The sequence below is a fragment of the Phyllobates terribilis genome, unplaced genomic scaffold (assembly GCF_046119375.1).
Source record: "Phyllobates terribilis strain yellow unplaced genomic scaffold, ASM4611937v1 Scaffold_5__5_contigs__length_657084704, whole genome shotgun sequence".
NCBI classification, from domain to species: Eukaryota; Metazoa; Chordata; class Amphibia; order Anura; family Dendrobatidae; genus Phyllobates; species Phyllobates terribilis.
The window spans coordinates 462,825,834-462,850,330 of NW_027362765.1; the positions used below are offsets into that span (position 1 = coordinate 462,825,834).

At 41.5% G+C, this 24,497-nt stretch overlaps 1 protein-coding gene across 2 annotated transcripts in view; it reads right to left on the reverse strand.

The window, feature by feature from the left end:
* Positions 1–16,074, reverse strand: part of LOC141271272 (C-type lectin domain family 2 member B-like) — a 31,012-nt gene extending 14,938 nt beyond the window's left edge. For both annotated transcript variants that reach the window (XM_073681393.1, XM_073681392.1), the window contains exons 1-5: positions 15,991–16,074; positions 11,692–11,775; positions 3,217–3,354; positions 2,189–2,346; positions 236–345 (exon numbers count right to left, since the gene is read on the reverse strand). In XM_073681393.1, coding sequence (XP_073537494.1) covers positions 236–345; positions 2,189–2,346; positions 3,217–3,354; positions 11,692–11,775; positions 15,991–16,015 — 515 coding nt within the window. In that variant the 5' untranslated portion in view covers positions 16,016–16,074. The remainder of the gene's footprint in view (positions 1–235; positions 346–2,188; positions 2,347–3,216; positions 3,355–11,691; positions 11,776–15,990) is intronic.
* Between the last annotated feature and the right edge of the window lie 8,423 nt (positions 16,075–24,497).

Consider the following 24,497-nt stretch of genomic DNA (forward strand, 5'->3'; position numbering starts at 1 on the left):
CAATAAGGCCACGACCACACTAACAGTACCTTTTCTCTGATTGTTCCTCACCTGGTTTTGGCTCCCACTCCTGAGAAAAAATACTGACGGAATACTGACCGAATACTGATAGTGGGGCCAGGGCCTACGGGAAAAATCAGCCAAACATGTCGGTATTGGCAGGACTGGGTAACTACGTAATGTATCATGATCCCCAACAGCCGTGAGCATGCAAAGTTATATGAAATGAACTTACATGTTTCCTTGAAACTTTTCACCTGTTTTCCAATACCAATTTGAACCACTTTTGGTAAGTCCAATCCAGAAATGTCCATTCTTCAGAGCAACATGTCTTAAAATGAAATCCTGAGAAATCAAATCAGCAAAATAAAAGTTTTGCACTAATAATTATTCTGTACTGCATATGTACTGTGAACATTGAGTCCATACAAGCACATCCAGTCTCAGTTCCTGAGGAAGGGTTTGTAGATTTAGAATATTAAAGGCATACACAGTGAATGCCCTCCACTATGTCTGACGTATAGAGTTCATATATGTTACCGTGCTCCGTCTCTTTAAGCTAGCCATACATTTTACATAAAAGTCAACTGAACCCACTGATTTCAACATAAGCAGCTAATGCATACATGTCAAACTCTGGCCCGTGGGCCAAATCAGGCCCTCAGGGTAATAGTGGGGCCGCTATTCTGTATGGAGGACATTATTCAGAATGGATGGACTATGAGTGGCCCATTGTACTGTATGGAGGGCTGTATGGGGATCACAGTTGGGGCATCATACTGCTTTGGTGTCACCATATTTTGCAGGGGAGTTGAGGGTGTGGGGTACAGTAGGGTCATCATACCATACGTGTGGAGAAATTCACTGTGGGGGCATCATACTGTGTTTGGGGGCTCCTTTGTTGGCATCATACTTTATCGGGGCAATGAAAAGTCAATCAAGGGGCTTCAATAAGAGAAAAATTACTATGTAATGGCTTCAAAGTTGTGAGATATGCTCCTCTGTGACCCCACAGAATATTAAGGTTTGTTTTTTTTAATAAATATCAAGGTTGGCTCATGACTTTGTCCAAGTTTTTAATTTCGGCCCTCTGTGTACCTGCAGAGCCTGAGTAACAACTGAGTAATTTATTCTATAGATATATGAGCCTTTGCTGAATTTAAAGTTTCTCCTGGAAAAAAAAAGTCATTTAAAGCAAATAGGATTACACTGAAATATCTTAAATGGACACTATAAAAATAAGGCCCAAGTGAGCACCAACCAGCCTGTAGCCTCTTCAAGCAACTGATTGGGGTGTGCCATTAATCAAAACCCAAGTTATCTAATATTGATTGCTTATCCGAAAAAAAAGCCACTAAATTTTAAAAACTGGATGACCCCTTTAACCAGCCAAGCATTATATGTCTATAGAGGTTTTGGGAGTGTAAGCCGTTGACCTCAAGTATCTAATGATCTAATTTGTCTAAACTGGTTGCTTTTGAGTTTAGAGATCGATACACTCTAATTATAGGACAATAATTAACTCTGTTTTCAGCAATAAGGTCTTTTGTCTCTAGGGTATCATCTGCATGTAGTTTGTATACTCTTTGTATGTTTGCTTCATTTAGTTTTATGCTCTAAAAATATGTCCATTTATGTTGACTGCACACATGACTTGAAAATCGGCCTATGATTATATGTGTATGGATGTCTTACGATGGCAGGTGTCATGTGGAATATGGATCAAGTCTCTTGGACTTCATTATGCATGATCCTTGATTCCAAGGGAGAGTAACCATCACCAGAGAGGTCTGGCAGAAGCTTCTTATCTTTTCTCTGACCGTGGGCAACCTAAATCAGAGCCTGGCTGCATGATCACTTTGACATTTTAGAGAAAGTATACTTTAAAGATCCCTTTGGGGACCATAGCTGGAGACCAGATTAGTCTAGCTCTGCCTTCAGTTGGCTATTGCTATTGGAGACACCTGTCAATCACTTGGAGCAGCGGTGGGAGAAGTCGGTCAGGGGCAGAGCCAGACTAGTATGGTCTCCAGCTATTGTCCCCAACTGGATCGTTAAAGTATACTTTCTGGAAAATGTCGAAGCGATCGTGCAGGGCCAGATTTAGACATTGATCACTGTGACAACATTGCCTGCACAGTTCAATATATTAGCACATTTTAAACATAATATATTTAATATACCAGACCTTTTCTTTCACATCCTTAGGGGAAATCAGCTCTGCATTCCTCCTCTGACAGTCATTATCGCCCATAGACCAGTTATTTCTGTCTTCAGAAAAGAAGTAACATTTGCCATTGAACGCATCCCAGTTTAGTGGACAAAACTCACATACTGTGCCTGTGGCTGAGAAAAACAAACCATGCCTTATCACCCATCTGATTGTGACTCTATGCATTAGGAAGAAATAATACAATTTACATATACAAAAACTAGCAAAAAAAAAAGAACAAAAATAGACATGTTGTAAACCACATAAACATAAAAAGAGATGGACTTCTATAGCTGTCTATTTAGAATCTATAGTATTGCACATGGCCTATAAAATGCAATTACAGTGGTTGTCCCATCTGGCACATTTATGGCACAATGACAGAAAAATATCCAATAGATGCAAGTCCCACATACACTCCAACAATGAGGCCCTATCATTCGCTGTGAGGAATGGAAATGCCCTCAAATGTGCAGTTCTCAATATTCATTTCTATAGGAGCTCCAAAAAATTTTCAGAGTATTTCAGTAATCAGGTGGACTAAGGCCATGGCCCCACTATTAGTATTCGGTCAGTATTTTTTCTCAGGAGTGGGAGCCAAAACCAGGAGAGGAACAATCAGAGAAAAGGTATAATAGGAACAAGTCACCAATTCTGCATTTATCACCCACTCCTGGTTTTGGCTCCCCCTCCTGAGAAAAAATACTGACCGAATACTGACCAGATACTGATAGTGGGGCTGTGGCCTTACAGCGATCATCAACTCAGAATACCTATTGATACAGGGAAAGCAGTAGGTCACTGAGTAACACTGTCCACTGGGCATCTAAGCCCACAATGAGCAATAATTTCAATGAATAAAATACAAGTTATACTGATTCCTAACCTATGCATCAATCTAATCAGCACCTCTTGCTATATAACCTGCTGTTCATAGATTGCATTGGTTAACGAAATGTAAAATATATTGCATTTATATTTCAGTTCCAAAGAATATCCCTCACCTGTTGCAGCACATAGGTCCTTGATTGCATAATATGCATCTAGGTATTTATGTGGGATATTTAAATGCAATTCTTTGTCTTCATTCTGGAAATTTTGAACTGCGTCCTCGATAGTGGTGTTACATGGATTTTTTTGGACTATGATTAAAAAAAAATAGGTTAAAGTATGTGATAAAGTTGTGTAATTGAGGACATTACAAATCTGTGGGAATACTGCATTTTACAGTCCACAAAGAAAATGTTCGCCCCTTCACACTATTTTGATTCTTTTATGTTTAGTAGATCCCAAATTCTGTGCTGATAGATTTCTATGTACATTATGATAGCAATCATAGTTAAGCTTTTTTAAAAGCAGAGCTGCAGAAATATTGCATAGAAATATATTTAACCCCTTCTCAACATTTGATGTACGGGGAACAGGAGCTCCATGCATGGCAGGTGTTAGTGTGGCACCCCAGGAGTCCGGTTGCCACAGTGGCATTGCCTCCCTCACAAGGGGGTGATGCCATGCCTGGAAGCAAGCAGGGGTTCCCTAATCAGGTTTTGCTAGCATGCAACACTTCCTGGCTCCAGACCAGCAAGGGGAGTTCCTCCCCTTAGCAACTGGGATCTGAAGGCGGGGTTAGTTAGTCTGAGGAGAGCAGACAGGAGTTCAAGTCAGGACGGCGACGAGGAAAGACCTAGGGAGTGGAGCTGCCGGGCAGCTCACCCCAGAGGAAGTGAAGAAGAACCGGTCACAGGAGTCCGAGGTTGTGGGGCACTGAAGGCCCAGCAGCAGAGACCGGAGGGCAGGAGACTGCAGGTCTCCTGGCCCCATCAGATGCCCGGAGGCTCAGCAGCACGATAGGGTCCAGCACCGCCACGTGGGAGCGACACTCCAGGAAGGCCCGAGCTGCCTGCCATACGGGTGAGCACAAAGACGTTTTACTCAGGGACGAGGGCCGCAGCACAGCTATACGCAGCAGGGCCAAAGAGGTAGCTCAAAAGGGAAGGCCTACAACTCCACCTGGCTAGGTGGATCCCCCACCTTGCTTCCAGGCCGCCCGGACCTCTACTACCAGCTAGTACCCGTGCCCCGGTCTGCCTAACCACCGCAAGTAAAGATAAGAGGAAACCGCCATGAAGTTGTGGACTCATTATTAACTGCGCCATCCTCTGCACTATACCGCACAGCAACATCTATAAAATCACTACTTCCTGCCCTGGAGCTAAGCTCTGCCTGTGGAGAGCTGAACCAACTCTGCTGCATTAACATCGGCTCCAGAGGTTCTGCACCGCAGCGGCGGCTCCATATAGCCGCATACCACAGGTAGCATCACAAACTGTATGTAAAAACTATAAATCCCCTGTAAATATCCCCTTTTATTGACCGCCCTGGGTCACGGACCGGGTCACCGCCACTGTGACATCTCCCCTAGCAAGGATCGGCCCGGCACCGAGTACCCCACAGCCCAGGGGGCGCATCATTAGTAGTTTTATACTGCTGGCACCTGACTATAACTGCATAGATCAGTCCTTGGTCCTATTACTGAATTTTAGCACCTTAGATGTCATGGTCAATAGCAACCATAGCATCTAAGTGGTTACACCAGGGTATCCTCCGCTGTCACTGGCCATCAATCAAATCGCATGGTTTTATGGATTGTCATTGGGCTCCTAGACATCCAATATGGTAATGAATGACTATATTGGCAGGTAAGCAGTTACCACTACCCAGTGTCAATGGGCTTAAAAATTTGAGGGGCTCTGACATGTTCCAATGTGAGCCAATAGTGCCAAAGCTGCTCCAGCAGGATGATCTCGTAAGAACAAAGTGACCTAAATATTGGAAAGCAATATATGGCCTCCTGTTAGTATATTATTGCCATTTTGTGTCCTTTCTACCCCTCCAACAGTGCAATGTTGCATTATTTCTAACCATCTCCTATAGAGCCCCTGACAAGCAACATCATTGCCTTTCATTTCTCTGTGGGTTTCTTTTCCACTGTCACCTAATCACTTCACACAGCAATGCTATTTGTGTCTTTCCTACTCCCGCACAATTCTGACAGATACAGTCTCATACATGACACCTTCCTTTCACAAAACGGCTGCCAGGTAGTTTTTCCTCTCTCTCCAATCCCCAGACTAAAATATTTATTTTGGTTTTTGCGGTTCCTGGATCTAAAAAACAAAAATCCGGCCAAGAGTGGAGGAAGAAAGCAAAAGACTGGGGAGCTCAACTTTTGAAGTACTGAAAGATGGAGGTCCCAAGGTATAACTGTGGGTTAGTGGGGACCCTGAGACAGCAAAGGAATGCGAATGGACAGAGGCTATATGTAGGATAGACATAGAGGCTTTGGTGAATAGATACTGGGCCTTCCAGATGGGGGTGTGGGTACTACAAGAGAGTGAGCTGAGAAGGAAGCTAGTTGGATATAGAGGGCACTATGCTGTGTTATTGTAATTTTAAGAAGTTCAGCCACCCACAATCACAAACTGTGAGCCTCTGTATTGTACAGAAGATGTAAAATTCCTGCTACATAATATATACATGTTCCACCTGTTCCATCAGTAAAATACAGTTTAGTTTTGTATACTGGAGTGGCTCCTTCCTAACCTATTGGACCTGGCTTGGTATACCATGCAGCAACCTGAAATCTAGAGAAGAGAACTGACATGCACACACACCCAAGGACCCCTTTCGCTGGTGTTAATTGTAGCCTCAGAACATCTCAGCCCTTGCAACCCTTACATGTAGAATCCATGCACTTTGTGCACCTACTGGAGTACCCACTGCTATCAGCCAGCACATGCCATGTGTGCAATCCCTAGTGGGGCACTCAACAATGGGGATGTGGTCTGTAATTATTTAGAAGTCTGGAATTTGAAGCCTCATCTGCTCAATATGTTTAACTCATGTGGCTGATACTGTGTGCTACTATTGTTTGCATTTTATAACTCCTACAGATTTCAATCTTGAATCGATCCCTTGAAGCAGCATGTCATAGCAGATGGACAGCCAGTTAGCAAAGGAAACATCAGACTGGACAACGGCAAAGACATAGAGAGCTTGATTTGAGTATGTCTAGCACTCTGAACTTGCCCAGCAGGTCTCCTCTTTAGCCTTTATATCTTATTAGAAGATAGCAGGAGGAAGAAGGTGAACCTGGCTGTCAGCACTGGCTGCCCCGGATGACAGTTGCAGATATAGACAGGAATGCTGCTCAGCTATACCACCACAAATGTCGCAAACTGTGGCACTCAAACAACATTAAAATTATGGTGTTTTCTGCTGTTGTCAGTTACCTCTGCTGCTTTTATTTGGCAGGCAGACATAAACGGCTTAGGGATCAGCCTTTGTCCGTACCCCATCCAAACATTTATAATGTAATAAAAAGATAGTACGAGCCCAAACTGAGGCCACCAGAGGCTTAGGAGAGGGCTACATGAACTGGCATGATGTCATTACAGATGGGTTTAGATAGATGAAGAAAAATTACAATTCCAGGCCTTAGCATATTTTGACATTGGAGACAGGGAACGGGGTGAAGAAAGAGAAGGGATGAAGACAAGGGGTGAGAAATAGCTGTTGGGGAGGGGTCTCGTACCTTATTGCAAGAGATAGATGGTCAGATAGAAGGCTTTAAAAGGTGGTGGGTGCAAAGGAGAGAATCACTCTGAGAAGCAGCATTGGAGGAGGCCAGAGTTTTTCCAATCATAGAGGCATTGCTGAATAATTTCATGACCGTATTGGAGAAGGGAGGCAATGGCGACACCGGCATTTCTGAAGCATCCTATGAGATTGCCAATTGGAGATTGGGAACAGATGTGGCAAGATTAGCCAATGGGAATCTGAGCTATATCTGAGCTATACTGTTTTTTTATGTCAGGTGAAACATGCTGTAAGCCTTTTTCTTTCCATAGCTGATATTTTTTGTTCTTTGCTTGTTGTTGTAGGTACCACCTGTTTTAATATGGTTATTGAGGAATTCATAGGCTTGTTGCGATACCTAAAAGGTGTCAGTTAGGTCTTCCCAAGGAGGAGGTGACAGTGTGTTCGATAAGATTTTGGGGAATACATGGTTTTGCCCGAGTTCCATTTTCACATATCATTGGATAGACTAGAAAATCTGGTATTGCATAGGGGAGATAATGATTTAGGAGTTAGAGTTGAGTGCTTTGTGCTTCTGATGTGATTTCTCCATTAATTATTGGTTAGATCGGATTTTGTGGCGCGCTTTACTTACTCTCAGAAAGAAAATGTAACATCAACTGATCTTCACTGTCCTTTTAAAGGAATAGAGGAATCCAAGTTATCAGTAAACAGAAAGATTGTGAGGGAATATTTAGCTAACATAAATGAGTTCAAGTCTCCAGGTCCAGAGTACTGAAGGAGATTGTAGAAGAAATTTTAGAACCACTCTCCATAATCTTTGAAAATTCTTGGAGAACAGGAGAAGTCCCAGAAGACTGGAGAAGAGCAAATGTTGTTCCTATCTTCAAAAAGGGGAAGAAGGTGGACCCAGGGAACTATAGGCCGGTGAGTCTGACTTCTATACCAGGAAAGATCTTTGAACAAATTATTAAACAACATGTATGTAAGTACATGGATAAGAATGAAGTGATTAACCAGAGTCAGCATGGGTTTGTAACTAACAAGTCATATCAGACTAACTTAATTTCCTTCTATGACAGAATCACTGACTGGGTGGATCAGGGAAATGCTGTAGATATAGTATATCTTGACTTCAGCAAAGCATTTGACAAAGTATCTCACATCATCCTTATTGAAAAAATGACCAAGTATGCAATGGACCAGGCAACTGTTAGGTGGATTCATAACTGGCTTAGTGATCGGACTCAAAGGGTGGTTGTAAATGGCTTCACATCCAGCTGGATGAATGTCTCAAGTGGGGTACCACAGGGCTCCGTCCTGGGACCTGTATTGTTCAACATCTTTATCAATGATTTAGATGAAGGAATTGAGGGTAAACTGATTAAATTTGCTGATGACACAAAGCTAGGAGGGATAGCTAATACTAGAGAAGAGAGAGAGAGGATTCAAAAAGACCTAAATAAACTGGAGCAGTGGGCAGCAACCAACAGAATGGTTTTTAACAGGGAAAAATGCAAAGTACTACATCTGGGCAATAAAAATGAAAAAAGCATATACAGAATGGGAGGAATAGAGCTAAGCAACAGTACATGTGAAAAAGACTTAGGTATACTAATAGATCATAGACTGAACATGAGTCAACAGTGTGATGCAGCAGCAAAAAAGGCAAATACAATTCTGGGATGTATTAACAGAAGCATACAGTCTAGATCACGTGAAGTCATTATCGGTCTTTACTCCTCTTTGGTCAGACCTCATCTGGAATACTGTGTACAGTTTTGGGCACCACATTTTAAAAAAGACATAGACAAACTGGAGCAAGTTCAGAGAAGAGCGACCAGAATGGTGACTGGTCTGCAAACCATGTCCTATGAGGAACGGTTGCAGGATTTGGGAATGTTTAGCTTGCAAAAAAGAAGACTGAGAGGAGACTTAATAGCTGTCTACAAATATGTCAAGGGCTGTCACATTGTAGAAGGATCATCTTTATTCTCATTTGCACAAGAAAAGACTAGAAGCAATGGGATGAAACTAAATGGGAGGAGACACAGATTAGATATTAGAAAAAACTTTTTGACAGTTAGGGTGATTAATGAGTGGAACAGGCTGCCACGAGAGGTGGTGAGTTCCCCTTCAATGGACGTCTTCAAACAGAGGCTGGACAGACATCTGTCTGAGATGATCTAGTGAATCCTGCTTTGAGCAGGGGGTTGGACCAGATGACCCAGGAGGTCCCTTCCAACTCTACCATTCTATGATTCTATGAGGAATGCGTGTTCAGTTGAAAGGTTAAATAAGGCGCACATAAAATTTAATACATACAGGTGCATCTCACAAAATTAGAATATCATCAAAAAGTTAATTTATTTCAATGCAAAAAGTATTTTTTCAAGCTGTTGTTATAAAGTATTCTAATTTTCTGAAATAATGACCTTTGTGTTTTCATTGGCTGTAAGCCATAATCATCAACATTAACAGAAATAAACACTTGAAATAGATCACTCTGTGTGTAATGACTCTATATAATATATGAGATTCACTTTTTGTATTGAAGAACTGAAATAAATTAACTTTCTAATTTTGTGAGATGCACCTGTAGGTGGCTCGCCTTGCAGCAAATAATGGGAGTATAATAGTTCAGCATTTGGCATCCACAGTTGGACCTTGGATTTTGATGGAGGTGTTTAAAAAGCAGTGCGATTGTGCAGGACCCATTTAAGGTGTCATGTGTGGTGGGAACAGGGTTCTTTGGATGGTTGTGCAATTGAGAGAAAAGTAACATCTTGATATGGAGTATCACTCAGTGGGAGTTGTTAAGTGGAAAGAAATTAATTGGGTCAGTATTGTGCTTTGACCTCAGCATGAAAATAACAAGGCAGCATTCAACTGGAGATGCCCTCGAATTGGCATAGTGAGGTTGAACATGTGCATTCGGACCAGTGTTATTCTATGATTGTGTGCTCATCTACGTTTTGTTTTTTTAGCTCCAATCGAGATCGGACTGAAAAAAAAAGTAGCATGCTGCAATTGCATGAGAAATTCGGATTGCACGCACCCATTCAAGTCTATGGATGCGAGTGAAACATCGACCTGCACTGGTAGTCACCTGAGTGCACTGCGATTCCCGTGGACGCCGGCAACAGAAGAGATGGAGAAAATACTTTCTCCGTCTCCCCCGCACCTGTGCTCTGATTCTCTGATGCGAGAGGATCGGAGCACAGCACACTGACACTCGGCTCACACTCGCCTTAGAGCAGGAGCCGAGTGTCAATAGCATATCGCATCCAATGCTCTCGCATCGGCTGCCATATGCTTGTGTGACCCCTCCTAACGCTACGTGAACACGTTCTGTATTTGGTGAGTTTTTCACCTTAGTATTTGAAAGACAAAACCAGGAGTGGAACAGTCAGAGGAAAAGTATAATAGAAACACGTCACCACTTCTGCATTTTTTACCCACTCATGGTTTTGTCTTACAAATACTAAGATAAAAAACTCACTAAACACTCAATGTATGCACGTGGCCTGAAGGGAATAACCTCCAAAGACTTTTGCTGTATTGATTTGTTTTTTATCGGCATTAAAGTTGTATCGTGGTGCGGGGCAGTAGCTGTTGGCGAGGTACTCATCTCTCATGCCCCAACATGTTACATGAAGGTGGGGGTCCTGGCTGGGTGTGTGGACTTATGCTATGGAGATGCTACGCTCTTGCAGGCCACATGATGCCGGTGATTTCGGCTGGCCAGAACCTGGTGTTGTAAAGTTCAAAGATGGAGACCACCACTCAACAATAAACAGTCTTTTACTAAACAGCAACTTGGTGGGAACTAAGTACAGTAGATAGCGGGTGCAATACTTCACAAATGTTTCCTTTAACACATAGAGTTAATACATTCTACATCTTCACATACATTTTTCCTGACCATCTCAAAATTACTCAGGTCTACCTCACTCAGTCTTATATCTTCACCACTACCCAGCACAGTACTACAGTCCAGTTAGTGAGGGTCCTATTCTCAACCTGCAGTTCCGCATCCTCTTCCCTCTTAAGGGAACTAGTTTGCCAATATAGCCGGTACTTAGCTTCTATGCAAATGACGCCTTGGAACTCCCGCCCAGGGCACTTTCTTCATGTCACGTTCTCTGTCCCATCCGGGTCTGCTACTTCTCTGAGTTATAAACTCAGGGAAGTACTGCTAGGGCTTCCTGTCCCAGGATCCGTCTCCAGTTGATTAGTCTGTCCTTTAGTCACTTCTCTCTTTATTCTGGATCACGCCATCCACTGCCTTGGTCCCCACTTAAGTGAGGGACACCCATGTCATGCGCTCTGCTCACTAGTCAGTCCATAGGTCTGCTTTTACTGCACACTGGGCCCTATCTGACATCCTGACAGGTAACTATCTATGTCCCTTCACGTTATCCCCTTCCACTTTGGGCTAGTCCCAGCTATTAACTCTAACTCTTCCTACTGAACACAACACCATCACCAATAACACATATTACACATTGAAATACACTGCAACAATACATCTGTCTTCAAGAGGGAACGTGGCCAGTATGTCCATCTCCTTACAAAGTCACTAGTTGTATTTGCTGTTTTAAATTACTTGTTAATTTTATTCAGTAAATGAGGCTGATGTGGCCAATTACAATGGTGTCACACAGTTGTGTGAGATATTTTTTAGGGGTGAAAATGAGATGTGAAACGGGTAGGTTTTTTGGAGTTTGTTGCAGTGTTGAACATCAGGGTCAAGGTCCTCTACAGTTAGAGGACAGCCCTCGGAACTATTCCTTTAGGCTATTGAGTCCAAGGTACAGTAGTCAAATGGTAATCATATAATTATATTTTCTTTGTAATAAATAAATGATTTACATTACCTATGAATAATAATGCAGATATTTCCACCACTTTAAGAGCAACCGCTGCAATCACCAAAACCACATGGAGGTATTGTGCTGGAGCTACATCACAATAAAACAAAAAGTTGAAAGTTAAATGAAAAACAACAGAATAGGCACAATTGAAATAAAGTTCTCATCAGATCTGAGTTTTCCTTATCTTATTTGGCACATGCTTCATAATTTTCTACATAGTAGAGCAGCCAAAGGGAGCACACTCCCACCACTTAAAATTACAATATATGTAATGCTAATACTGCAGTCCCTGCGTGTTCTCTTTCCCTCCTCCTGGCAGAGACACTGACATACTCACCTCCCCTTCCGTGTGGCTGTATCCTCGTTCGCTGCCATGGTTTCCCTGGGCTTGTGCACACTATGCATGTCTCCCATCGGCGCGCCTTGTGCCTTGTACCTGAACCCTGAAACCGCTCCGGCAGTACCTGAACCCTGTAGCTGCTCCGGTGATACTTGAGCTTGACACCGCTCTGGCAATTCCTGGACCTAAAGCCACTCCGGCGTTACCTGAGTCTGATACTGCTCAAGCGGTGCCTGAACCTGACTCCGCTCTGGTGGTACCTGAGCCCTGAAGCGCCTCTGGCGGTCCGTGAACATGAGTCTGAAGCCGCACCGGCGGTACCTGAACTTGAAGTTGCTCCAGTGGCACTCGAACCTGCACCAGTGTCTTTCCTGGTTAGTGTTTCAAATTCTGGCCTGTTCCAATATCCGAGTCTTGTCCTGCCAGTATTCCCGAGTCAGTGTCCAGTCTGTCCAGTGACCCAGAACCCGTGATGTCTGAACAGTGTCCAAATCCTGTCCTGCCAGTGACTCTGAGCCCATGTTCATGTCTGCGATCCTGACCACTGGGGTCAGCAGCTCCCGTAGCGGGGACTGCATAGGAGTGGTACCCAGTGGCTACTTGCAGCTCAAGCCTAAATCCATCGTCAGGAGATCTAGCGAAAACCAGGTAGCCACTTAGCCACACCCATCCTAGGTAAGCCTTGCCCATGGCACAGTGAGTCCACAATTCACGTGTGGGAATATACTGTATATACAGGCGGAAATCCTCTGTCATACAGTGCTGTTCACCATTATTGGCACCCCTTTATTTTTTCATAGACTGTACAATATCTTCAGAAATAAATGGAAATGTACCAAAATTATATCCTTTTTAATTAGTGGTCCAAAGTAATACAACAATAAAACATTGTGTTTCAACTTCCATGTTGCAATTTCAAAGAAAAAACAGAATAAACAGCATGTGCAGCTATAAAGGCACCCCTAATTAATACTTGGTTGCACACTCTTTGGCATTGCTGACAGCCTTCAAACGTTTCTTGTAGCCATCTATAAAGTTCTTCCACTTCTCAGCTGGCATTTTCTCCCACTCTTCCTTTGCAGTTTGTTAAAGCTCTTGAATGTTTGCAGGGTTCTTTTTACCTCAAAAGACCTCAAAGATTTTCAATGGGATTGAGGTCAGGACTCATTGCTGGCCATTTTAAAACAGTCCATTTTTTCTTTTTCAACCATTCCTGTGTACTTTTGGATGTGTACTTTGGGTCATTGTCTTGCTGGAGGACCCATTAGCTTTGACTCAAACCAAGTTTTCTTACACTGGGTATGACATTTCGCTCTAACATCTCTTCATAAGTCTCTGATTTCATGATTCCTGTGATATGGTCAAGGCCTCCAGTACCAGACATAGAAAAGCAACCCCGCAGCATTATGGATCCTTCACCATGCTTAACTGTTGGTAAGGTTTTCTTTTCCTTATAAGCTTCATTGCGCCTTTTGTAAATAAACTCCCTTAGACTGTTCCAGGGTGGCCTTCAAGCCTTTGGATGTTTGACATGGTGTTGTTTCTACAATTCACACTAACCTTCAAAGACATCTCTTGTCAATTTTCCTCTTTCCCCCACGTTCAGGGAGGTTCTTGACGGTTCCATGCTTGGCAAACTTCTTAATAACATTTCACACTGTTGAAACTGGAATACCAAGGTCTATGGAGATGGCTTTATAACCTTTGGAAGTCTTGTGTTTGCTAATAATAGCAGTTCTGATGACAGAAAATCATCTAAATGCCTTGATATAATCCCTCCCAAAGTATCTAAAACATCATAAATGTGGTGCAAGGCAAGTATAACAATTTTATGTGATTCCTTTATATTACAGATTCCTGTTGAATCCACTACTACTGGCTTTGGCTCCAAAAACTGCATAAAAAACTGCAGTGGTGTTTTTTTTTTCTAATTCTGTTTTTAAAACCACCCTAATTAGAATTTATATTTGTATCCCAGTAGTCTATTTTAATTCATATAACATGGTCTAACTAATAGGAATTACGACTGGGCTATGAATTAAGAAATGGATGGGAATCTACTAGGATTTACCATTAAAAATTAAATTTTTTCATAGGTTTCTTTTTATTTTTGTTATTAATTCATTTTTATTTGCTTCTCTTGCAAATAACAAACCCCTAAATCACCACATCTACATTACATTATAAGCGCAGAAAAACAAAGAGATTCATTAGTGTATAGACGTAATTTTATTTCATCAATCAATTAAAATCATGACAAACCAAATTATACATATAACATATAATTAAAATTAAAAAACAGAGTGCCCAGTATAAGGGGACTAGCTCCAGCCCAGAATATAACGATTATATAATATCAAATGGGCTCAAAAAATTGACTAACCTAGTGTAATATTATTACTACTATAATGCACAAAAAACTTTCATGAAGACACAGGGGGTTTTTGTAAATATATCTGCAAAAAGATCTATGATATGAAAAGTGGCTATAAAGGTATATAATGGGTATTAATCAATGAGGGGACACAAACCCCTTCTTTAGATCAAGTAATAATTCCCAATACATCAGCACAGCCAAAAGGTATTTTAATTTATGCAGAATATGTTACAAAAAATAATAGAAGACGCTGTCCCCCTTGTCCCTTGTCCCTGCCAGGACTTTAGCTACTTCATGTTACGGCTCATCTTTTGGCATAACCTTGATCAGGTACATGGCTTATTTCATATAAAATGATTATTATATCATCTTGATTGCTATACACGGTGCTGAACTTTGGAAAAGATTAAGCGGTCTTCTATTATTTTTTGTAACATATTCGGCATAAATTAAAATACCTTTTGGCTGTGCTGATGTATTGGGAATTATTACTTGATCTAAAGAAGGGGTTTGTGTCCCCTCATTGATTAATACCCATTATATACCTTTATAGCCACTTTTCATATCATAGATCTTTTTGCAGATGTATTTACAAAAAAACCCGTGTCTTCATGAAAGTTTTTTGAGCATTACAGTAGTAATAATTTTACACTAGGTTAGTCAATTTTTTGAGCCCATTTGATATTATATAATCGTTACCGTATATTCTGGGCAGGAGCTAGTCCCCTTATACTGGGCACTCTGTTTTTTAATTTTAATTATATGTTATATGTATAATTTGGTTTGTCATGATTTTAATTGATTGATGAAATAAAATTACGTCTATACACTAATGGATCTCTTTGTTTTTCTGAGCTTATAATGTAGTGTAGATGTGGTGATTTATGGACTTGTTTGAAGAGCCATTCTTTATATATTTATCCAATTAGCTGATGTTAAATAACAAACCCCGTTGGATTTTTGGCTCCAAATCTCAAATCACACATCCATGACTGTAGTGTAAGTTGTGTGAAACTTGAGAATTCTTTGATTTGTCTGCATTTTTACAGCCAAATTGCAACTCTAAAATACTATATTATCAGCAAGTTACACAAATATTTTTGGTAGCACAACTGATCTGAGAATTGTTGCCGTGCGATCAGAGTCTCCATATAGATCTATCCTTGTTGTGAAATTGTTGAATAGCTTTGTGGTAATACACTGGAATTATTTTATTATTTAATTTGTGCATAGGGGATTGTTTCATTTTCAAATTTGCTCATTTTGAAAAAAAAACTTGCAAAATTTATCTGTAGAACTAACCACAGCTATAAACTTTCTATATGCTAGTGATTCTATTAGAAACCCACAATATAATCCTCAGGCATTTCGTACAGGTCATTATAGTCTAGATATATCGAGTGCATTACAACATGCCAAACACTGCATAAATTGTATGAAGTCATGAAAAGTATGTGGAAAAAATCATTAAAAAAGTCTAAAAATTAATAGTAGGCATAAAACATTACATATTGGCATGGAACTACTCTAAAAACAAACAAGACTGTCAGTAGCATCATATTTTCATATTTCTAGAAACTTTTACCTTTTGGTTTCTTAAGTCTTCTCATTCTGCCAGAATTTCTATGAATACAGTTATTGGGTGAAAGACTTGATCTTTGTATTCTGTATGCATGTCACACAGGATGTCTGGTTAGGTCAGTAGGTGGGGGACATAAATGACAAATGAAATCATGTAACTACGGAATTTCACAAATATGTGCCATTATTAAAAGCCTACTATGGTTATGCCAATTCCATCCATACCTTGTGTAAACTCTTTGAGCCTTCTTAGACTTTGCCTCGCCCATGAAGTCCAATGATGCTTTCTCCAGTGGATTAAATGAATATTTTCATCCTATAGTAATAGGCTGAGTTCACATAGCGTTTTCTCTGACGGTCAGTGGCTCCGATCGGTGGCTTTCATCCAAACTCCATGAAAAACGGGATTCAGGCTTATGCGCCAACAGGGCCATTGACTATAATCATGCAGATGGAGTCACAGTGTGCTCTGTTGTGCATTATTTTTGGGCGTATATGCCTAGTTAAAGTGGGGACCAAGATGTAGTCGACTTTGTCTTGCTGCCCGCCTCTAATCTAATAGGTACATATAGTCAAAAATGAAGCATGACAGAGCACACGGTGAGTCCATCTGCATCCTTATAGTCAATTACCCCCTCAGCACATACACCTGAATCCCATTTTGCATGGGATTCTGACTTAAGCTCCGACAGAGCCACTGACCATAGGAGAAAACGCTATTTGAATCCAGCCATAGCATTGGATAGGATATGCCTTTGCTTTATAATGGGTTGTCCAAGGTATGGATCCCTCACCAATCATAAGATCGAAGAAGTCACCATAGGCTGAAAGGACTCTGCACAAGATTCCCTTCTGTTTTTCCTGTACTGAGCCACTTGAGGGAGACACAGTGATAAACTAGTGCTATATTGCCATCATTCCTAGGATCAGTGGGACATTGTTACATTGCTATTATTCTCAGGATCAGTGGGAACCCTATGGCATCTTCACACAACTTTTTCAAGCGGACTTGGAGTCGGTCTGTTGCAAAAACTGCTTGAAAAAGCACTCAGAAAATGCTTAAAAGAATAAACTGCTTCAGGTTTCTAAAAACACACAGTGGTTAAAAGAAGAGAGCGACCATTCTCCAGCTTTTTCCACTCAATACTCTATAACAGAAGTAAATTGGTAACCTCAGAAGAAGCTCTGGTATCTTTTTCAGAGTTTTACCAGAGTTTTTGCTTCAAAAAACACTGCTGTTTTTCTCATTATTGAATGGAGTTAAAAAAAACGTCAAGAAAACGACACTAAAAGATGCTGGAAAAACACTCTCAAAAACTGCTGGAAGTCAAAAAAATGCTGATAAAGAAGCTTCAGGAAAAAAGCCACAGCATTTCCTGAAGCTGTTTCTGCTTGAAAACTCACTGGGTTTGCCTGCTTAAAGGGGTTCTCTGGTCAAAACCGATCATTGTATGTATGTAATACAGTTATATGAAAAAGTTTGGGCACCCCTATTAATCTTAAGCTTAATGTTTTATAAAAATTGGTGTTTTTGCAACAGCTATTTCAGTTTGATATATGTAATAACTGTTGGACACAGTAATGTGTCTGCCTTGAAATTAGGTTTATTGTACTAACAGAAAATGTGCAATCTGCATTCAAACAAAATTTGACAGGTGCATAAGTATGGGCACCTCACCAGAAAAGTGACATTAATATTTAGTAGATCCTCCTTTTTTAAAAATAATAGCCTCTAGTCGCTTCCTGTAGCTTTTAATGAGTTCCTGGATCCTGGATGAAGGTATTTTTGACCATTCCTCTTTACAAAACAATTCCAGTTCAGTTAAGTTTGATGGTCGCCGAGCATGGACAGCCCTCTTCAAATGATCCCACAGATGTTCATTGATATTCAGGTCTGGGGACTGGGATGGCCATTCCAGAACATTGTAATTGTTCCTCTGCATGAATGCCTGAGTAGATTTGGAGCGGTGTTTTGGATCATTGTCTTGCTGAAAGATGCATCCCCTGTGTAACTTCAACTTTATCACTGATTCTTGAACATTATTGTCAAGAATCTGCTGATACTGAGTGGAATCCATGCATCCCTCAACTTTAACAAGATTCCCAGTGCCGGCATTGGCCACACAGACCCAAAGCATGATGGAACCTCCACCAAATTTTACTGTGGGTAGCAAGTGTTTTTCTTGGAATGCTGTGTTTTTTTGCTGCCATGCATAACACCTGTTTGTATGACCAAACAACTCAATCTTGGTTTCATCAGTCCACAGGACCTTCTTCCAAAAAGACATTGGCTTCTCCAAATGTGCTTTTGCATACCTCAGCCGACTCTGTTTGTGGCGTGCTTGCAGAAACGGCTTTTTTCGCATCACTCTCCCATACAGCTTCTCCTTGTGCAAAGTGCGTTGTATAGTTGACCGATGCACAGTGACACCATCTGCAGCAAGTTGATGCTGCAGCTCTCTGGGGGTGGTCTGAGGATGGTCCTTGACTGATCTCACCATACTTCTTCTCTGCCTTTCTGATGTTTTTCTTGGCCTGCCACTTCTGGCCTTAACAAGAACTGTCCCTGTGTTCTTCCATTTCCTTACTATGTTCTTCATAGTGGAAACTGACAGGTTAAATCTCTGAGACAGCTTTTTGTATCCTTCCCCTGAACAACTTTGTTGAATAATCTTTCTTTTCAGATCATTTGACAATTGTTTTGAGGAGCCCATGATGCCACTCTTCAGAGGAGATTCAAACAGGAGAACAACTTGCAAGTGGCCACTTTAAGTAGCTTTTCTCATGATTGCATACACCTGGCTATGAAGTTCAAAGCTCAATGAGGTTACAAAACCAAAAAAAGTGCTTTAGTAAGTCAGGTAGGAGTAATTAAAACAAGAAAATGATAAGGGTGCCCATACTTATGCACCTGTCAAATTTTGTTTGAATGCAGATTGCACATTTTCTGTTAGTACAATAAACCTCATTTCAAGGCAGAAACATTACTGTGTCCAACAGTTATTACATATATCAAACTGAAATAGCTGTTGCAAAAACACCAATTTTTATAAAACATTAAGCTTAAGATTAATAGGGGTGGCCAAACTTTTTCATATAACTGTACATGTATATTATATTCACACTGTGCGGTAATGAGGCAGTGACCCAGGAAAAGTTGAAATCACATGTCTTTATTCCCCAGAAACTCACAAAGTAACGGTAAGTGGCATCCTCAAGATTGCAGCTGGGCCGTTAAAGTACAGTTGCCATGGGCGTCTGCACCGCCATATCACTCTGAGGTGAGTCACGGTTTTGCCTTCTTGGGCTCTGTGTTCTGGTCACACAGGCCAGTATTGCAGAGCCTCCAGCTCTGCAGCTCGCAAACACAAAACTGACCCACCCAAACCTTTGCTGTAGGTTTTTAAATGAAAGCTGTGGACATGAGCCACATGCAAGACCCGGCTGGAGGGAGTGGACCGCCCCACTGCCATCCTGTAGTCCACTCCAAGAATAAAAGCCCATGCCGGATTTTACAAAATAAGCCTTGGTCAAATAGCTTGACCAAGTCCAAACTTACTTTTATTCTGCACTGCAACCACAGCTATGTCTGTGAATGCAATGCACTCCAGCGGGTTCAATATGCTTCTATGTGCATCCTGGGGGATACATACAGTCCCTCACATATAATTAATTCCCCTCATTGCCTCACAAATTATATATATATATATATATATATATATATATATATACAGTACAGACCAAAAGTTTGGACACACCTTCTCATTTAAAGATTTTTCTGTATTTTCATGACTATGAAAATTGTACATTCACTCTGAAGGCATCAAAACTATGAATTAACACATGTGGAATTATATACCGGTACTTAACAAAAAAGTGTGAAACAACTGAAAATATGTCTTATATTCTAGGTTCTTCAAAGTAGCCAATTTTGCTTTGATGAATGCTTTGCACACTCTTGGCATTCTCTTGATGAGCTTCAAGAGGTAGTCACCGGAAATGGTCTTCCAACAATCTTGAAGGAGTTCCCAGAGATGCTTAGCACTTGTTGGCCCTTTTGCCTTCACTCTGCATTGTCCTGTAGAAAAATAAATTATGGTCCAACTAAACGCAAACCGGATGGAATAGCATGCCGCTGCAAGATGCTGTGGTAGCCATGCTGCTTTAGTATGCCTTCAATGTTGAATAAATCCACAACAGTGTCACCAGTAAAGCACCCCCACACTATCACACCTCCTCTTCCATGCTTCACGGTGGGAACCAGGCATGTAGAGTCCATCGGTTCATCTTTTCTGCGTCACACAAAGGCACAGTGGTTGGAACCAAAGATCTCAAATTTGGACTCATCAGACCAAAGCACAGATTTCCACTGGTTCCATTCTTTGTGTTCTTTAGCCCAAACAAGTGTCTTCTGCTTGTTGCCTGTCCTTAGCAGTGGTTCCCTAGCAGCTATTTTACCATGAAGGCCTGCTGCACAAAGTCTCCTCTTAACAGTTGTTGAAGAGATGTGTCTGCTGCTAGAACTCTGTGTGGCATTGACCTGGTCTCTAATCTGAGCTGCTGTTAACCTGCGATTTCTGAGGCTGGTAACTCGGATAAACTTCAAAGTTTTCCCCAATTTTTCGCACTGACTGACCTTCATTTCTTAAAGTAATGATGGCCACTCGTTTTTCTTTACTTAGCTGCTTTTTTCTTGCCATAATACAAATTCTAACAGTCTATTCAGTAGGACTATCAGTTGTGTATCCACCAGACTTCTGCACAACACAACTGATGGTCCCAACCCCATTTATAAGGCAAGAAATCCTACTTATTAAACCTGACAGGGCACACCTGTGAAGTGAAAACCATTTCCGGTGACTACCTCTTGAAGCTCATCAAGAGAATGCCAAGAGTGTGCAAAGTAGTCATCAAAGCAAAAGGTGGCTACTTTGAAGAACCTAGAATATAAGACATATTTTTAGTTGTTTCACACTTTTTTGTTAAGTATATAATTCCACATGTGTTAATTCATAGTTTTGATGCCTTCAGTGTGAATGTACAATTTTCATAGTCATGAAGATACAGAAAAATCTTTAAATGAGAAGGTGTGTCCAAACTTTTGGTCTGTACTGTATATATATATATATATATATATATATATATATATATATATATATATATATATATATATATATATACAATGCTCAAAAAAATAAAGGGAACACTCAGATAACACATCCTAGATCTGAATGAATGAAATATTCTCATTCAATACTTTGTTCACACACTACAGGCTGATCCAACTTTGATGTAATGTCCTTAAAACAAGTCAAAATGAGGCTCAGTATTGTGTGTGGCCTCCATGTGCCAGTATGACCTCCCTACAACGCCTGGGCATGCTCCTGATGAGGTTGCGGATGGTCGCCTGTGGGATCTCCTCCCAGGCCTGGACTAAAGCATCCGCCAACTCCTGGACAGTCTGTGGTGCAACGTGACGTTGGTGGATGGAGCGAGACATGATGTCCCAGATGTGCTCAATCGGATTCAGGTCTGGGGAACGGGCGGACAAGTCCATAGCTTCAATGCCTTCATCTTGCAGGAACTGCTGACACACTCCAGCCATATGAGGTCTGGCATTGTCCTGCATTAGGAGGAACCCAGCATATGGTCTCACAAGGGGTCTGAGGATCTCATCTCAGTACCTAATGGCAGTCAGGCTACCTCTGGCGAGCACATGGAGGGCTGTGCGGCCCTCCAAAGAAATACCACCCCACACCATTACTGACCCACTGCCATACCGGTCATGCTGAAGGATGTTGCAGGCAGTAGATCGCTCTCCACGGCGTCTCCAGACTCTGTCACGTCTGTCACATGTGCTCAGTGTGAACCTGCTTTCATCTGTGAAGAGCACAGGGCGCCAGTGGCGACTTTGCCAATCCTGATGTTCTGTGGCAAATGCCAAGCATCCTGCACGGTGTTGGGCTGCGAGCACAACCCCCAACTGTGGACATCGGGCCCTCATACCACCCTCATGGAGTCGGTTTCTAACCATTTATGCAGACACATGCACATTTGTGGCCTGCTGGAGGTAATTTTCCAGGGCTCTGGCAGTGCTCCTCCTGTTCCTCCTTGCACAAAGGCAGAGGTAGCGGTCCTGCTGCTGGGTTGTTGCCCTCCTATGGCCCCCTCCACGTCTCCTGGTGTACTGGTCTGTGTCCTGGTAGCGCCTCCAGCCTCTGGACACTACGCTGACAGACACAGCAAACCTTCTTGCCACAGCTCGCATTGATGTGCCATCCTGGATGACCTGCACTACCTGAGCAACTTCTGTGGGTTGTAGAGTCCGTCTCATGCTACCACGAGTGTGAAAGCACAACCAACATTCAAAAGTGACCAAAACATCAGCTATAAAGCATTGGTACTGAGATGTGGTCTGTGGTCCCCACCTGCAGAACCACTCCTTTATTGAGTGTGTCTTGATAATTGCCAATAATTTCCATCTATTGTCTATTCAATTTGCACAACAGCATGTGAAATTGATTGTCAATCAGTGTTGCTTCCTAAGTGGACAGTTTGATTTCACAGAAGTTTGATTTACTTGGAGTTATATTCTGTTGTTTAAGAGTTTCCTTTATTTTTTTGAGCAGTGTATATATAAATAATATTTTGTGTGTGTGCGTGCGTAAAATAATGCTCTCTTTTTGGGGTGGGGCATTATTCTTGCAGAGTGTTCTTGATTTTTCTCTCTTTCCTATTTGCAACGTGTATCCCTTTTAAAAAAATGATTGAAAGGTTTCTGACTAGTTACATTTTTTTTAAAAACCTGAGGCTAGCGTATGGTTGGTGCAGTGATCTAGCATTTTGTGTAATTACACTGCAATGACATTGAAGCTTTTAAGTTAGTTTAATCTTGAACTAAGAAGTTTGTACTAACTAGAGAACTACAGTATAACATGGCATCCTATAAGGCTGTGTGCCCACGTAGCATTTTTCAAGCGTATATGCTGCGGAATTTCCGCAGCGTAAACGCTTGAAAAACGCATGTAGATCCGCACCCCATGGTCCCCAATGGCATTCCGCAATGTCAATGCCCATGCTGCGGATTTTTCCGCAGCATATATGCTGCAGTCAAAAATCCGCAGCATGTTCATTAATTTTGCGGAAGCGCAGCGGAATCAATGTGCGGATGGTACCCAAGTCTGGAGGAGAGGAGACTCTCATCCAGACCTGGGTACCAAAGAACCTGTAAAAAAAAGAAAAAATAAAGTTTATACTTATCTTATGATTTTTTCCCTCCGTCGCGCTGTTGTCTGAAGGACCTGCCACGTCATTGAGTCATGTGACCCACCACATGACTCAATGACGTCACCGCAGGTCCTGCACGCAACAGCGTGAGCCGCTCAAGACTCCGGACGGGGCAGAGAATGCATCGGAAGGTGAGTATAAAGTTTATTTTTTTATTTTTTACCATTCTGAACAAGTTGTCAAGCACTTTTCCAAGTGATGCTTGGAGAAGTGCTTGATAACCCGCATGCAGAAATGCATGCAAAGACGCCTCACAAACGCTTCTACCTGGCGGGAAAACCGCATGTAATATCCGCATGCGATTTTCCCGCCAGGGAGAAGCGTAAAAAATATGCTTCAGGTCCGCAACGTGGGCACATAGCCTAAGAGTCACAAAGCTAGGCAAAATAAATATGATTCTATGAAACATAAACCCATTGAGCCCATTGAGTAGGATTATAATTCAGGACAATCCAAGGAAGATGTAGATTGGCATACTAACTTTTCCACTTCACAAACTTTTCCACTTCTATTAGGTTACTAAAGATGCCCATATGTATTAGATAGCTGTCAGCCAGCCATACACTCAAATTCAGTCTACAGTTTTCCCATCTCAGCTCATGTGTTTTCAATGGAAAGAAAGGGAAATGTCAACTTCAGACACCTCCGACAGAGACTTACCTCCTGCATACAAAAAGTTTGCGTGCCTGAATTCAAATTGAGTCATGACTTTCCCTCTACCCTGTTCCTACACATTACCAATATCGGCCTACTGTAATCTAATGTAAGTGAGTACTCTTCTACCGTCTTTCAGTGATAGTCCCTTGTACACAAACTTTTTCCCCTTTTCCTTTCCACCTCTTTCTTCTTTCTACTTCTTTTACAAAGATAAATGACTAAAAGTAAAGGACTCCTAATCCTATCTGCTCAGCTCAGTCCACCTGTGGTAATTTAGAGCAACTGAGTATGTTCAACCAGCGTACACAGAGCTAATAAAATAATTCTCTCTAAAATTGCATTCCTGCAGCCACGGTTTCTGCAAGCAACAAAGTGCTAAAAAAAGGTCTACGTAATATCGAAAATAGGTCATTGGGCTGCCTAGAGTTAGTGTCTGTCAATAGAAGTGACCACATTTCAACCACACTCTTGTAGAAACCTTTGTGAGCGTCTTTTATGCAACAGTTATGTTTTAGACATACTATTGGTCAGGGATGAACACTGGCCATAGACAGCTCCTATTCAAGA